Source organism: Rhamphochromis sp. 'chilingali' (assembly GCF_963969265.1).
Source record: "Rhamphochromis sp. 'chilingali' genome assembly, chromosome: 19".
NCBI lineage: Eukaryota > Metazoa > Chordata > Actinopteri > Cichliformes > Cichlidae > Rhamphochromis > Rhamphochromis sp. 'chilingali'.
This window is the reverse complement of record NC_137946.1, coordinates 4,117,783-4,135,722: the sequence shown is the minus strand read 5'-3', so window position 1 is coordinate 4,135,722 and position 17,940 is coordinate 4,117,783. Positions and strand designations below refer to the sequence as shown.

General features: G+C 40.9%; 1 protein-coding gene across 1 annotated transcript in view; it reads left to right on the top strand.

Annotated features, from left to right (window-relative positions):
- Positions 1-1,082: 1,082 nt before the first annotated feature.
- jam3b (junctional adhesion molecule 3b) overlaps positions 1,083-17,940 on the top strand; it is a gene marked incomplete at its 5' end in the record, with an annotated part of 55,855 nt that continues 38,997 nt past the window's right edge. Inside the window, one exon of the mRNA XM_080867661.1 lies at positions 1,083-1,224. Coding sequence (XP_080723787.1) covers positions 1,083-1,224 — 142 coding nt within the window. The remainder of the gene's footprint in view (positions 1,225-17,940) is intronic.

The window sequence follows — 17,940 nt, the reverse complement described above, 5'->3', positions numbered from 1 at the left end:
ATTGGTACTTTGTAATCTTGGTGTTAGGAGGGTTTGTACATATTATTTGGTGTTTCCCTTAGTCTACAAACACAGCTTTTGGAACGTTGAGAAGCTTTGATTGCCCCTTTTTTGATAATCGAGTTTTAATGCTACATCACAGATTCCAAATACAAACCTAGAGAGCAGAGCCTGAACACAAGCGTGTGGTTGAAACAGCTACACCTGATTCATACCACAATATTGCCTGAATTACAGATTTTGATGTTATGTAATACAATTCAAATGCATTCTAGCATTATTAGACATACTTCTATATTTAGATACAATTGCTGCAGTAATGATGTACACAGTGAGCACTGTGCTTATTTTAAACGAGGCTTTTATGAGATCTATCACTGACAAATGTTGGTTGATCCTGTCAAAGACAAAAGCAGCTTAAAGTATATGAGATTATTTTTGCTGTTGTGAAACAGTTTGAACGAACCGGAACAGTTCGTATAGCATTTTTCAGGCTGCACCACTTGTCATCACAGACATGACATACAAGACTGGGGTTGCTCTTTCATGTGAACAAGGTGATACGGCAGCTGTCAATGGGATGACAGTTGCAAGCAGGTATGAGCAGGACTGGCCAGGTAAAGTTAATATTTAATTAAAGCCGGCCATATACTATTGGCCACAGTAACAGAGTGTTAAGTTCAGCATTTCACACATGATAGATTCCTCTAGAACTGAAAGAGTATTTACAGATTCATGTTTTATTGCTGGCCTTTATTATCTGTCAATGTGTTTTTGTACTCATATTACCAAATTTTTAATGTAGTCAAGGAAACTTGATATTTTTATTTTCTTAGTCAAAATGCTGTACACAGCAATACAGTATACAGAAGGCAGAGGTACCCTATTTATCTGCAACTGCAGATAAGTTACCATAACTACAGCATATGGCCCCAGTAGTGAGGGCCTCCCACATTGTGTCAACTATAAATTCTAGTCTGTGTGAGTGATGCTTTCGGTAGCTATGGAAACCTAATATAATAGAACCCCCCTCCCCCCTCCTCCTCCCTGGCGCGCGCTCTCTCTCTCTCCGGTTTATCTCCATGTCTCTCTCCCTCTCTCCATCCCCAGCAAGGCTCTTCAGTCTACTTTGCGCATGTACAGTCAGCCAAATAGAGCATTGCATCGACTCCAAGATGGCGAAAACACGTCTGGCTTGGCTCTTGACTCTCCTCTCAACTCAGTGTAAGTGCAAAAATTATTTTAACCGACTACTACTTTGTCTTTTATCCGCTCGAGGAAGGTGGCCGCCAAATGCCATCCACTACTACATCTGTTTGGTCGATTTTTCTTTTACACCAACAGTAAGTGGAAAAGAGAGTGCCTCAGAAGTAACCGTGTAGACTCAACTAACGTTAAACTTAAACCAGACTGACAGCGAGTTCGGTCTCTTCGACGTGAAGTAAATATAGTTAATGAAGTGACCAAAATAGTCGCCATTTTTAACTTAATGTCAACGCGAGTCTGGCAAATGCACGGCTGGAGTGATTGTTTGAAGCGTCCATTGTTACTGAAAAACATCGCTCAGACTACTCTCAAGTATTGATTTTATTGGAATAATGCCGCCGTTAACAGGAGTGACAGATATATCTACATGTAACTACACATCAGGAAAGCAGGGCTGTCTGAGCTGAACGTTCAGATCTTCAGTTTAGCGGCACATTTGGAGTCGCTAAGCCGACACGTTTTCTGTGTGCGCGTGTCCTGGCTCTGAAAAAGTTTCTCTACAGCATGAAGACAAACTTTTCGTTGGGAAATTAAACATGAATCAAGGCGGTTTCGTAGCTTGTGCCGTTAACTATTTAACGCGGGTTTGAAGCTGCGGTGATGATGTTGGAAGTACTGACGCGAGATAACGGATTTTTCCTACAGCGGAATAAAAGCAGGCTGACCGCGGGAGGAGCCAGGCAGACCAGCAAAGCGTCCTCCACCCCCCTCCTCATCATCCTTCTCCTCCACTCCAACGCTTTCAAACCGCGACACGGCTGGTGAACCGACAAAGCCGAAATAAAATTAATTCTTTTTATGCTAACCGTATCCACCTGAAAGTCCTCATAACTTTATCAGTCCGATACCTAGAACAGAAAAACAGACACCTGTAAGAGCGGAGCGGTTTGTTTAAATATTCATGCGCGAGCTCCTAGTTCCTTTACACGTTCCTCACACGGTTTGACGATATTTGTCATAAGACAAATAAGTCGTATTCATTCATATGATTTTACATAAATTTAAAATTTATTATTTGCTCAGAGCCGTGGGGAAGGGTCTTGAAGTTCAGGGTGCTACTGTAGACGGAAGGTGTTTTACGCTTGCGTGGTGGTGGTTGGGGGGAGTACTAGACTAAAAATTGTTAGTATACTTCATACACATTTTATTTAACAAGTCTGAGTCTGATTTTCAGTAAATATTCCACTCATCTAATGCAACTGGAAACTTAATTAAACAGAGTTGTCTTCCAACGAGCAGACCCCGAAGCACAAAGCAGACAAGAATAAACCAAAACAAAGATGAACAGATCCAACAGTCTGTTCCACACAGCCAGAAAAACACATTTTAAACATCCTGAAAGGACAATAACAAATACTGTGCTCTGTGAAAAGGTTCACACACCAATGAGCAAAGTCATTATGAAGCTAGAAAATGGTAGGCCAGTCTCTGAGGTTCAGTTCGATTGAAAGTTACTGTTCAAAAAATGTCTAGTGGGAAAAAGTTTGATGGCTGAAACGGCTCCTCGGATGCAGATAACATGTTAAACCCACTGCCAGTGGAAGTAAGTAAATGTGCCTGTTTATAAATCACTTTGGCTCAACTTCTGTTCTATAAATGTGCTATAGGATATAAATAAAACATGCACTATATTTTTTATAGTGCATGTTTGTTTATATTATATTTACTAAAAATTAATTGAACAAAATTCAGTGGGCTACATGCTGAACTTGGAGGATAGAGACAAAGCGTTGATCTAATGACAATACCAGCGTTGGTATCGATACTATCGATATCTAGATTGACCCGCCCATATCTGTTGTGTGAAGGAGTAATAAGGAGTAATAATAAGGAGTGGCAGGCTCCTGAGGGCCTCAAAGTTCTTCTCTGAGGTGGAACAAGTAGACAGCAAAGCAGATAACGACGTGGCGGCTGACATCAGGATGCTTTCCTGAATCAACTTGCCTCCTGTTGTTTTCTTTCTACAAGCTGGTGCTTTACCAACAAATGTTGAAATTAGTTTCTGTGATCTTGTTATAGCTAGCTAGCTATTTCAAATGATGTCACTAGGTGACTAGGCTATAATTAATATAATAATAAAATCTGTACAGTAATAACAGGAAATGTATTTGCTCCACTGGTTTCATGGTGTTACAGTGAGGAAACAAAATATTTGTTGCTGCAGTTACTTTAAAAAAAATTCTTTCTCATATCCCAACATAAAAATACAATTTAAATTTAGATAGATCGATTTTTATAGAAAACTGACTGCATCTCCGATATGTATCTGTCTTGTCGTAGGCATTAATTCCTTCCTTAATCTCATTTTTATTTATTTTTATTTATTAGCTTGGTGAAGAAATGCAACAAAATGTACTTAATTTGATGTGTAAATGATTCAGGAAACCTTGTTTTCGTGTGAATGCCTGAGAGCTTGGTAAGAATCTCGTGACATGAAATGGGTTGCTGGTTTTTCCCCTTAGATGTGAACAGACATATTGATCAAAGGGTACAGAAATAAGAACCTTTCCTGTGATATCGCACGTGTGTGACTGGGCTTATTCTCTTTGCTTTAATTAGGAGCAGCAGTGAAATCTGTTGCCGTGCTCTCAGCACATACCTCCAGGCTGTGTGCTGGATTACTTATTTATTTACAATATATTTCAAAGTCAGTACTCTTAATGAATGATCCCTTGTGAAAACTCTGTGACAAGGCAGCACAACTGACATTTTCAGGGGAGGACAGTGAGCCGGTAAAGATTGAAGAATTTCTTTTGTCTTGCCTGGACGGGGCTTAGCCATGTGGTCTCAGTGGCTCCCAGCCTGCATCGCCACTGTCTTTAGAAAAGGAATGAATCTGGCTAGACAATCTGGCCACAAGCCATCTTATGAATTACTAATTGGTACTAGAGATGGACCGATCCGATATTACGTCTCGGTATCGGTCCGATACTGACCTAAATTACTGGATCGGATATCGGAGAAAAATAAAAAATGTAATCCGATCCATTAAATATCACGAAAGCACCTCACAAAACTTGCAACACGCCGTAACTCACCTCAGAACGTTAGCACGTCTGAGCAGTATGCCTCACGTGATAGAGCGGCTGTGGCATGCGGGACCTGTTGGTGCTCTGGATAGCATTTGGAGCTTCGCTAGCAACCCGGCATTTCATCTCCGACAAAGTTATCCCCGAGAGAAGTAAAGCAAGTGTGTAAGTCCATCTCTGAATGTTTGTAAAGCATTCCTGCGTTAAGCTTAACAAACGATATATGGAGCGACTGCCTCTTCTTGCTGCTACTTCAATCATGAAACTGCTTAATGATCAGCTGATCAGCTTTTCTGTCGTGAGTCCGTGTCTCTAGTTTGCTTTTGGCCCACTTTGCACCAGAAAGAGGAAACCAGCGGCTGAACAACAGAAGCACGTTTAAGCTTGATCAGCTGTTGTTAGAATGTATTTAATATTACTTTCTACTCCAGGATCTTTTTCTACGTAGCTGACGCTGGTAACTGTGCAGGGGCGGATCTAGCAAAGTTTAGCCAGGGGGGCCGATAGGGCATTAACAGGGAAAAGGGGGCACAAAGACATACTTTTCTTTCTTATTCTCATTTAAAATGTCAAGCTTTTAATAAATAATTATCTGACACCCAAAGTTTTAATTTGATGCAAAATGAATAGAAGTCCATTACTGTATATAGTAACTATTAAGTCTAATATATATACCCTAGTAAGCTATAGTACTTTTTCCTTTGGGAAGGTACCATCTGTGCAGTCTGCAATTTTGTTGAAGAAAGATGTTGAATCTATTTAATATTTCTTGAAAAATAATTGATTTCTGTGCATTTTTTTCACACTGCATCAAATTAAGGTTGATTACGTCGATTAAGCATCATGAGGTGGAGCGTGAGGGGTGGTTCCCTATTTTTTATTTATTTATTTTTGTTGTTGCTGGGAGTTGGAACCCTATTAGTTAGGTTGCTTAATATTTATGCTAAGTACTCTTTAAAATACCAGAATAGGGAGGATGGTGTAGGTTTAAGTTTATTAGATTGATCAGTATTGCTGAACTATGAAACATTTTTTTTGCATACAGGTATAACAGAATAGCTTTAGTGTAGTTGTTGTTTTAAACTTGAGTATGAACTTATACAAAATGCAGCAAGATATTTAAAAAACAGTTTTGTTGATTAAAAAACATTATATCGGATTCATATCGGTATCGGCAGATATCCAAATTTATGATATCGGTATCGGTATCGGACATAAAAAAGTGGTATCGTGCCATCTCTAATTGGTACTGAAAGGGTTTGATTCCTAATAGGTACCGACTGTAATTAGAATGCTTCTTGTATGTTGAAAAAGCTCTGCTCCCAATTTATTTTTTGAAGTTTTAAAATTGAGCAGAACTCAGTGAGAAATGAGTGTCACTAGCTCTGCTTTTGCTGTTGGTCACGCTCAGTGTTATTATCTGTCTCTGTGAGATGTGCTTGTTATTTTCTGTTCGTGGCATTCTTTGGGTAGCTATCATCCTAATGACCACACAGCCCTAGTCAGCCAAGCGAACGCTAAACCCAGCTCGGGCTGAACACGGCTGCACATATCAGCCCAATCATCTGACATCAGAGGGAAAGACGAGGGGCATCATTATTTTAAGTACACATGCTTACAGCAGACTTTCCAATCTGATCTAATGGAATGCACTGACGTTTTCCACTGCTGGCTCCACCTGAACCATTTCATGTAAAATATTCCAAAGAAAGTGCTAGACATCTGCCAGAACCTTCCTGCCAGCAGCACAGCCAAGAAATGTGTGGAACTGGAAGATGCTCAAAGTGGATTCGTATCAATATAAACTCTGAGATCACAAGCTCACTTTTATAAGAAACACTTGTGCAGAGCAACACACACCAAACGTAATTGTTGCATTTTTAAGTTACATAACTACAGCCTCGTAATTCACTCACAAACATTGTATTCATGTAAATGTTGTTACCTGGAAAGAGACTGAAATCGTGCAGATGGTTTTAGAGGCTCATTTAACCATCCTTCACTCTTGAAGTATTGCAGTCTCTTTCTGAACAGCTGACATTTTTATGAGTCGGCAGACTGCTAGATTGTTGTTAAATGTCATTATGTCACTCTGAGAATTTTGAACATGGGCTAAGCCACATGTAATTGGACCCCATTATGCTATTTAAACATTTTTGTGAAAAGAAAAAAGTCTTGGCTCTTTATTTGTCAGTTGTCACGGCAGGACTCTGACTGTGGCAGCACCCTGAGATGAATGCTGATAGTAGCTCCCGTACAAGCTGCTTGCTGTCAGATGCTTCTCTCCCCACCCAAAGCTTGTGAGCAAATGTTTGGAGCGCTCTCTGAATGGCATGGCTGTGGCCCCTGTGGACAAGTCTGATACAGTCTGACATTTTACTAATGGCAGAGTAAAACGGGGCAAACAAACCAAAAGGAGTCCCTTGCTACACAGCATTTGCCTGGTATGAGTCGAGAGTCTGTCGCTCCACACCCTTGAGTGAGAGGTGCAATACCAGCACATTCATCATGGTTCCAGGAAGCAATTATGCATTTTTGTGCTTGTTGCCTAACTGGAAGTTGTGTAATAATCTTGACAAAAAATCCCAATTCATTCCTGTAAGTCGAGGGGATATTTGTGCAATCCCTCCATGGGGGAGTGCCACATGAATCTTAGTGTGGAATGACCTGAAACAACTGTGCACGAGTGGGTGGTGGTCGTGGTGTTTTGAACAGCAGCATAACCAGAAATATGTGCATCCCTCCTCAACCTGACTGCGCATTAGCAAATGCAACATACCAAATAGAAAACATATGTAGACAGAATGCCTTACATCACATGAGCACCGACTGACAATCACAACCACCTGTTTTCCTTGGAGATAAAACGGACCACTGCTGATGAGCCGGCTGACCTCACCCAGCTCATCAGCAGAGCAGAAAGGGGGAGGACAGAAAGCTGGCCAATATTGTTAGTTGAAGGCATTCATCAAACATCTTCTGAGACACAAATCCACTTTAGCTTGACAGATAGAAGGATTTGGCTTGTTGTCCTGCTCACATTTATTCTCACTGTACCTGAGCGTTGAAGATGCTCGGTGTAAAAGGTAAACATAATGTTCCAAAAATGGCAAAAAAGCATGTGCATGCTTCAAATGTCAGTAAGACTAGCATGAGAACCAGCCTCCAGGCAGCTCATGCTCGCCAACAAAACAAAATGAAAATCTTGATGGCCTCGGTGGGTAAAAGGAATCTAAAAATTCTGGCTTTGTTTGTCAGCATGGTCCTATTTTCAACTGGAGGTTTAGTCAAGGGAGACATTCATGAGAAAAAAATTGCGTGTTGTGGAGTATTGAGTTTTGGAAGTTATGGCTCTGTTGTGATAGCAGGCTAATTGGTTGTTTATTTTGACAAGACATTATTACCGGGTGTTTAGGGTGTTTTAGATAAACAGGATAATCTCCAAGATGAGTCCTTACTGGCTGCCAAAGCTAAGGATGGCAGAAGACAGGCTTCCTGTTTGATTATCTCTCTTTGTTCACATGGCCTGTGTAGGGAGGAAACACCACGGCTATTCTCCTGCTCCTGTGTTCACTGGATTCTGCTGGAGTACATCAATAGTTCAAAAGGGACCATATCGATCAAACACTGGGATGCTGTCAGCTTAGTGAAGTGATTAGGGGTTTCATTAATGACATGGAAGAGGCAGTGAACTACATGTGGCTGAGCCGCTTGCGCTCGGAAAGGAAAGAGCTGGAGGCTGTGCTCCTGCTCAGAGTCATAACCAGATAATCGCTCTGGATTCATCTTTTGTTTACCAGGCTGTAACAAAAGGGCAATTACTGTCTAAAAATAGCTACAAGGCAGCGTCATCAAACAACCTCAGGTGTTTGATCACAGTTCATTCAAAACCACATCTACTATCAACTGTGCACAAAACTTGCATGTACAGTAGCTTAATAGTGTTCCAATGTGGTCCTAGGGCTGCACGATTTTGCATAAAATGAGAATCACGATTTTTTTGCTTAGAATTGAGATCACGATTCTCTCACGATTTTCTTTTCCAGTATAAATATTTATTGCACTTTTTAACTGCACATCAACTTCGTAACAGTTGAGACTGAACATAAAAACAACAAATGTCTCACATTTTGTCGTTGCTGCTTGAAATTCCGTCTCCACCGTTGCTCGACACTGCGTGTATAGAGCAGGAAGTGCAACAATAGAAAAATAGTTGCGGGACGGCACTGTGTAGCGTTTGTCTAGGGTGTTGATCATTTTCCTAAATCCCTCGTTTTGCAGTGTTGATGGGAGCCATATCTTTGGTCAGGTGATAAGTAATAGCCTCCGTAATTTCTTTGTGCCTGCGGGAGTTCGACGGGTATAGGGAAGCGCTGTATAAGGTTCCCGTTATTGATGTTTGGGTGGTTGACCGGGACGGATTTTCTCCTGCCACTTTCTCATCATCCCTGACGTGCTCTCTGTTGTTTTTTCCCTGCCAATTTTAGCAGCCAGGTTCTGTATCACGTGGTATAAGGCTCCGCCCTTGTCATTTGTTGAGCAGGAAGAGTGAGCGCTTGTTTTCATGCAGATTACGTATCTGCATGAAACGTAAAATGCGGTACAATTGTCGTCGTCTTTTTTTTTTTTTTTTTTTTTTTTTTAAATCGTTGTCATTTGGAAATGAGATCGCACATAAGTATGAATCGAGGTCGCGATTTTCTAACGATTAATCGTGCAGCCCTATGTGGTCCCTTCAGTTCTCTCAGCTTTCAGTTCCATAAATGATATAATATAAGAGCAACAGTTGAAATAACAATGATAGATAACTAAAATCTTAAAATCAACCCTAAATTTTGAATGTGGTGGGGCTGTAGACAAGTGTTCACGTGAAAGAAAATGAAGCAGAGAGACTTCAGATGTCACAGGATAAACCAAATGGCTTTAAAGAAATCTGTTTGTTTTTTTTATCTGTTTTCTGTAAATGTTATTCTCCGAGTGAATTAAAAAAGATTTCAGCTCATCTGATGATGTATGCCACAAAAATAACATTAGATATTAAGGGAGCTCTGCTGAGATCCTAACCTCTTTGTGTGAGAGTATAAATGTGTGTTATCTTGTGTTGAGTTGGGGTTTCCCAATTCTCTAACTAAAGCTTCCAGAAATGTTGAGCATGACCTTGTGCCTCTCAGCACAAGCTGTACCGGGGATGAAATATGATGTTTGGCTGTTTTGAGTAAAGAGCTTTTGGAAGTTCCCCAGTTTCTGTTATTGCTTGGAACATGAGAATAAGGTGACAGGATGATGAACTGCATGTATGGAGCATTCATCTGTGCTAGGTAACAATGCTGTAATTAAGACTAGTATACCGGCACGTGTTATTACAGCAAGAACTCCCTTTGCTACACAGGAGCAGTTGGGCTTAAAGCTCATTTCCTTTTCTCACATCTGTTAGTCTGTAATTACAAGGAGGTTACTACACCTCCAGCCACCACCTCCGGGCTAATATCAGGCCTGCGTGATGTTTCTGTGGAGGTTGAATGGGGATCTGAGTGCACCTGCCAGACATGTGGTGTCTAAATAAAAGCATGCGGCATCTAACATGGGGTTAGTTTGGCTGGCCATGAAAGTAAAGCTCAGACCACAATCAAAAGCAATCAATAATAACCATCTGATTTCAGTGCTGCCCATGTGAGCTAATTGCTCAGCTGATTCAATTCAATTTTATTTGTATAGCACCAAATCACAACAGCAGTTGCCCTGAAGCACTTTATTTTGTAAGGTAAGAAGACCCTACATTAATACAGAGAAACACCAACAATTATACAATCAATATAAGTGAGCACTTGGCAACAGTGGGAAGGGAAAACTTCATTTTAACAGGAACATTGCTGCTGCTGCTCTCTCTACCTCAAGGTTTCCATGTTTGGAAGCATGAGTAGGGAAGCACTCCCAGCATCATCATACCTTTCCAGATATGCATGTGGTCCCAAAACAGAACATTACCACTATTTATAAATGGCTGTAGATAGAAGCCTTAAACACTATAGAAATGCTGGACTTTATTAGTAATCCTGGGCTGTACTGTAATTTGTTGTTTAAAACATCAAGTGAATGTTAATTTTTTGGGGTTGGTCTAGTCAGTTTAGTAGTGATGCTAAATATCAGAGGATTTCATGGGAGTTAGTGGCATCCACTTGGAGGCTCTGCAAAGTGAGTTTTAAACAGCCCGGCTCAGCAGTGTGGGTCAGCCAGTGGGCAAGACCAGGACCTTGACGTTTTCAGCTTTAAAAATGAGGTTATTCATTACACACTGGGCAGTTTAACAATGTTAGAACAACGTCCAGCATCGTCGTTTTAAATGATAAGGACAAACGAATCACTTCTTAGTGGTTAGAAGTCTCCGTGTCATGAAAAAGACACTTTGTAGAAGCATCATACTTAATGGTATAGCTCTCCCATACTGCTAAGTCTCCTGTGAGGGGATTTAACTGCTTGGAACTCATCCAATGAGTCATTTGTGATGATTAAGTTACATATTACAAGATACAGATTACATTAGTTTCATCATAACAACATATGAAGGGATGGAAAGTGTTTCAGTGCGTGTGACAGAGAAAGAGAGTAGTGATGCAACTAGAAAATATTTGTTTTACACCAACGTCACTTTATTAGGACATAAATACTTCAGGTAAAAAGGTCAAAGTTCAGCATCCAGTCATCTGCAGAAATTCTTAACACGATCTCAAGTTCATCCTAAAATAATGCAGAATCCCAGAGGTGGCAAAAGTACAGACATTCTGTACTTAAGTAGAAGTACAGATACTTGTGTTAAAAATACTCTGGTCAAAGTTCAAGAACTGATTCAACTTCTGTCCTCAAGTAAAAATTTAAAAAATGTACAGAAATGTACTCAGAGGAAGAAAGTAAAAGTATTTATTTTTGTGAACTGCTAACTGAACCTTGTGCTTTAATAATGTAATAAAATGATAACAATACATTACAAATACAAAGTTTATATTGTTCTAATGTTTAATTCTAATGAATGTTGTACTCCTCCCGAGTCAGTTTCATAGAGCGTAGGTAATCACTGAAGTGAGGGTTTAATTAAGATGATGCTTAAGAATAACTGTCCCAACTTTAAAGTTTCCTGTTGAGGGCTGAAGTTTTCTTCTGAAAGGACTTTGGTTGACCGCAAGTACAGAAAACGGTCTTTGACTCTTCAGATGAAACAAAAAAGCACCTTTCTTACATCTTGTTTCCTAAATCTACAACAAACAGGCAAGCAACAGGATGTGATAGTGTCTAGATTTTATTATTTTCTGAGATTCAATGAGATGCAGCTTCATCTTGTTGCCTGGCAACCGCTCAGAGCCAAGAAATATTTTCAAATCAGAAAAATACCGAATCGAAGAGGTTAGAAACCAGAAATTTATGAAATGTCATTAATGCTGGTGGATTTTGTTACCACAGTAATTCACTGGTTTCTGTCTTTGTGCTGCTTGCTGTACAGAAGACTGGACTCGATCTTTCCAAGTTATCACATAAGAGTCTAAAAAACATAAACAATATTTTTAATGCAAATTCCAAAAGCTGTATCTATTTGTGATCAATAGCTGTGGTGCTGTACAAAGCCCACCAGCACTGACAGAAGTGCAGTTTGCGTTCAGCTGACTGGACAGATAGCGTGGACAGATTGTAACCAGACCATGTGGCCATATGGTGTGAGCACTATGCCTTCTGGGCTACTTAGTGATAAATATGTTGAGGCTGCACTGGAATTGATAGCACTCTTTGGCTGCTTTGGAGCTTACCAAAGTACCTTGTGGTAGAAAGCGGTCCAAATGGCATTGATCTGAATGTTATCGATTTCTGTACACCAGTGGTTTTTCGGGTCAGAAAAGATGATGATGATGATGCTAGAGACCTTCATCTGTGTGCTCTTTCTCAGCATCCACGAAAAAAATGAAGTGTGGGGAAAATCTACCCTGGGTCTAAGTGTTGGTGTATGAAAGTAAAATAAATATTTAAAGAAAGTGAAATGGTTGATATGTAGGCGCATGAATGGAATTTCCTGATTATGTCACAAAGGATCATGAATGCCTGGATCAGCCTCGCTTTTTAGGTCTTTGCTTTGAATTATGCTTGAGCAGAAGCTCAGTATACACAGCGCTGTTGCCACATGCGTGTCAGGGCATACTCTGGGTAAGTGAGTGCCTTAAATATTTGTCAGGATGCCAGACATAGGTGACGAGTTTGTAACATGGTGGCTGGCCCGGCTGAGCTCCCATAGAGGGGGCTTTGCATGTGGCTCTGCTTCGTCTCCGTGACACGGAAAGCTATGGAGGGGGAAAAGGAAGAAGCAATTTGTGTGGATTTCACCATGACTCAGGAGTTTGTCAGGCATTCGTCATGAATGGAACAGATGGTTCAAAATGGTCAGGTTTATAAGACCGAAGCATTAAGCTGAGAATATTCTGTAATTCTAGCTCCTGAACTTAAAAAAAGATTACACAAGGCTATCCACCCAAAAAGCACTTACAAGAGTTCTGTAAATATTAAATTTCAATTTTAAATGCTTTACTCCACCTTAAACTGAACTAAATGAAACAGAAGAAGAAAAAAGGGGTAAGAATTAGAAGCAGAGGAGGAGCTAGTAGATATTTCACAGCCTTTCTGTTTTAAGGAATTTCCTGTATTTTTTCCTGTAACTGTAGTAATTAGACTAAATTGAGAGTTTGTCTACATTAAACCTCATATCCTGTATAAGAGCAGCTTTTTTCAAGACGATGAGGTTATCTGCTCATTTCCTTTAATGAGGGTGCTCCACTTCCTTTGTCATTATCATAGCTAAAATGGCAACTTCAAATGGTTCCACGTGCGGCAGCAGTAATTCCAAACGATTTTCCATGTCAAAGTTACACCAACTAAGGACGATAAAACGTATCAAATGCCTTTGTTTAGAGAGTTTTTGGCATTAAATGGTTCTCAGCTTTAACTTGATATTTGAGTCTTTATTTGAGACTAGTCAGTTAGTCAAATTTGTTTTCCTCGTTTTAGTCGACTAACGAGGAACGCCCCTACACCTGCAATGAATGATTTGGGCACGTGTAAGCATATACAGTACTGAATACTGGCTACTGAGGTGCAGTTTTCATTAAGCCACTTTATTTAGTTCAGTTGTGTTTTATCGCTACTGCATTGGTTTCTAGTGACAGAGCCGTTGCATAAAGGAAGCTAACAGCAAAATAGTTTTGTTTAGGTTTTTTTTTTAATAGCCATAAACTATGCTCAAGTGAGGTGAGAGAACTGAAAAACCTCCACGATTGTTTCACTGTTGGCTTTTCTCTTTGTCTGTCCAGGATCTTTGTTCATAACTTTAGCAGTTTAGGTATTATGTGGTTTCTAAAATCAGATTCAAATGGTCCAAGAGTGTTATTAGCGTCCACTTTTTGGTTCTTTTGCCTGATATAATGACCAAAAATCACCACTTTTAGAAAGGGGAAAAATATCAAAATATGGCTAATTTTAAACCTTAAGGCTGGACTACATATGTATATATTAGGGGTGCAACGATACACAAAATTCACGGTTCGGTTCGATACTTTGGTGTCACGGTTCGATATTTTTTCGATACAAAATAAAATGTTCATGCCTTTTTAATTTGTCATTTATTAAAATTATAAATATATATTTTAACTCAAAAGTACAGTTTTTAAATTTAACCCTAACCCTTGTGCGTGTTTTTTATTTTGACAGCGAATGTGCACCTGCGGCCCACTTATGTGCAGCCCTGGTTATTTAGCTCGTCATATTGCAGCCACAGAAATTCTTTTGTCCATGAAACCATAAAGCTGCACTTTCTTTTTGCCTTATAGTCTGATTTGTCATAACTTCTCCGTTTTGCAGTAAGCTTTTCTTTGGCTGTCACTTCTTCACCCTGACCTGTCTTATTTGGCTCAGCAGAACTGAAATATATATCCTGCTGCTTTTACACACACACACACACATAACGGTCAGCGATTCTCTGCGCGATCAACCTCTCACATGTTTAAGCTTGCTGCGGGAGATTTCACTTGTCATGTTTGCGTAGTAAGCTAACGATTAATAAGACGATGTCAGAGGAATTGGTGCGCAAATTATCATCACTCACCAATCAGTACTGTCGCTCTCTATACACAGTTCGCGCGATTGCAAAGTGAAAGCAAAAAACAAGCGCAAATTCAAACGCGATTTCAATATGTCACATATTCACAGTGGCTCACCGATGCCAATGACATAATTACCCAGCTACATTTCCGAAAGAATGCAAAAGCATTGACATATATTTTTGCTTCCTACGATAGGCCGACGGGCAGGGCAGAGATAGATTTTGGTAGCCCGACTGGAAAAATCTCTAGCCCCAGGACGTCGGGCTAGCGATTTTGCGAGCCCTGTATCTGATTGAGGAATCACTCATCTTTGGAAAAGAGAGTTTATTACAGGGAAATGGCTCTTTCCAAAATAAAAGCTATACTATCCGCTTCTTCTGGGCTATATTCTCAGCAGCATATTAAACATATCAGGTCCCCATAAGGCGAATCCTGTGCTAACGGCTGTCTAAATGACTCGGGTAAAGTTTGTAGCATGCATGCTTGTTGTTTTTGTCTTTGCACTAGGATGATGTTGGCGTAAATGTGCAGTCATATTCGTTGTGTTCCCACTAGTGCTTTCAGGTTAACCTCGTTAAAATGACCTTAACGCCACAACACGGCAAATCTCCGTTAACGAGCTACCCCTGATAGCCCCGTGCATGGGGCTAGAGAGCTAACTGGCTAACACGCTAGCTCCCACCCATGTAATTGAGCATTGCGTGGCACATCCAACATACTGTTTTACTTTAGTCCATGAGCGCTTACCTTCAGGGTCATACGTCACATGAAAACCAAAATAATTCCAAACGCCAGATCTGAATGAGGGTGGGGGAGGTCCAATTTGCCATGTTGCAAGGTGAGCTTAACTTCTGTCACGCTAGCTTGCCCTGCGCTCTTCCTTCTGACTATGCTGTCTGTGTGGAGCGTTCAGTGGATCTGCGCTCGACAGTGCAGCCTAGGCGGAGTAGTCGAACGCAGATTCACTGAGCGCTCCACACAGACAGCATCGTCAGAAGGAAAGTTGATAAAATAAATTACAAATGTTGTATTGTTCGATACATATGCGTACCGAACCGAAAGCACTGTATCGAACGGTTCAATATCGATACGAATATCGTTGCACCCCTAGTATATACATATAATATAAAAACCCAGAGGATAATGCTGCGCTGTTTTTCCAGACAGTACCAACAGGAGAGATCTTGCTGAGGTAAAAATTTTACCTTGTTCTTCAAGTGCTTCACTAGTTTTTACATTAGTGGCAGGCCCCTGCTTGCCTTGCTTATACTGAAAAACAAAGCCACTTCTGAGAGCTATTCTCTTAAAACCTAAGAATACAGAGAGCACAGATGTGTGGCTCCTAAAATATTCAACATACAAAAGCAAAAAGCCAACAAATAATTTATTGAGAAAATAAAAAAACAACAGCAGTAAGCAATGAGAACAAAAGCCATGTAAAGTTGATGGTGCGCCTCAGTATATTGTATATTCCATTTGTGTGAGGTGAAACAGAAGGAAAACAAACAGCAAGCCACAGTCCTCTGTACAGCCAGCGCACTCCACCCCAAAGTTGAACCCAGAGCCCCCTCGCAGCTTTTCATGCTGGCCCAATCTATTATGAGCTAGAACAATAATCTTATGGTTTCTTGAGCTTTTTGGCACACTTTCAGAGGAAATATTTATATCGCTTTGCTGACAAGCCTCTCGAAACGGCCTCCGTCCAGCTAGCGCTCAAGTGTAATGAACCCCCACCCCCAACTTCCCCCTCTACCACCACCGCCCTGTCCTTCCCTTCCCTTGTACAGGCTCACTCATGTGGAACTGAGTGACTGTACAGTTTTATCCCTTATCATCAACACTCAAGATCATCAGTGTTCACATCTGTGGGCGGTTTCCTTTGGGGCGATTGCTATCATGGTAATGTTCAGTGAGAACTGCTCTGCAGAGAGGAATGAGCTCTGAAGGACTGCTATGATGTGCTGCTATCTAACCCAAAGGCTCCAATCAGATCTGAGTAGAACAAGCCTTATGAATGGAACTAGACCACTTCTGTCTGTTCTATTATATTGTTTCCCTTAGATTATTGAGATGATGAATTTAAGCAGAATGAGTTGTTATCATGGCTTATAAGGGCTTTGCCTGCTGGTTCAGTGCAGTAAGTCTGTTCTATTCTACGTTCTAACTTGCAGTTATTACTAGGGATGGGTACCGGTAATGGCACCGGTTCTGACATAAACGGTAGTAACCAGACCGAAAAGCAGCGCACATTTTGGTGCTTTATTTCGGTGCTTTTTTTTTTCCCTGAGATGTCATACACTTTGGATTCTAGCCAATCATTTTACCTTTCCGAGGATAGTAGGCGGGCCCAGGTACGTACGTTCTTTTAGAGCAGAGCTACAGATTAAAAATGCCCAAGGCGAAGCGGTCAAAGTCTGGCTGTACTTCACAGCAAAAGATGCAAACTCAGCAGCCTGCAACAAGTGCTTTAAGCTGATACTGTGCAAAGTAGGTAACTCCTAGAATCTGATGAAACACCTGGCGACGTATAGCATTTAGTTAAAAGCCGAGAAATGCGCCGTATTTGATAGCTTGCTGCGAGACCTCACGCCGGGCACATCTACTGCGGGTGTGGTGCCTGTTATCGGACCCGGAGTTAGCAACATCCCCCAAGAACCCGAAGAATAGAGTCCTGGCCCCTAGCCCTGCCAGTGTAGCAGAAATGATGACGGATGATGACGGCAGCAGCAGCCGTTCTTCTCTGCGTGAGTAGCTTAATGTTGTTCGTGTGTAATTTACGTTGAGTAGGCTAACCACGACCGTGGCTCAGGGGGTTGGGAAGCGTATCTGTAACCGGAAGGTTGCCGGTTCGATCCCCGGGCTCTCTGTTCTGGTCGTTGTGTCCTTGGGCAAGACACTTTACCCTACTGCCTACTGGTGTTGGCCAGAGGGGCCGATGGCGCGATATGGCAGCCTCGCTTCTGTCAGTCTGCCCCAGGGCAGCTGTGGCTACACCGTAGCTTGCCTCCACCAGTGTGTGAATGCGAGAGTGAATGAATAGTGGCATTGTAAAGCGCTTTGGGTGCCTTGAAAAGCGCTATATAAATCCAATCTATTATTATTATTATTATTATTATTATTATTATTATTATTATTAAATTAATGCATGTAAGGTGAACTAGCAAACACCATCATAGCTACATGCGGCTGTCTTCTTGTTTGATGGCAGATACTCCCTTCACCCTGGCCAAAAAGGGTAAAATGACCAAAGAAAAAGTGGAAAACAGCTAAACATGAGAGGTTTTTGGACAAAGTTTGTGTTTTTTCCATTGTTTAAGCACTGCTTCCAGCCAAGAGTGATACCATATATGCCCTATAGCTGCAGAAAAGGCTAACATTGTTATCTTTTTACAAAAAACAGCTGAACATGAGAGGTTTTTGGACCAATTTTGTGTTCTCCATTCTTTAAGCACCGGTTTGAGCACCGTTTAAGCACCGGCACCGTTTCAAAAGTACCGGTTTGGTACTGGTATCGG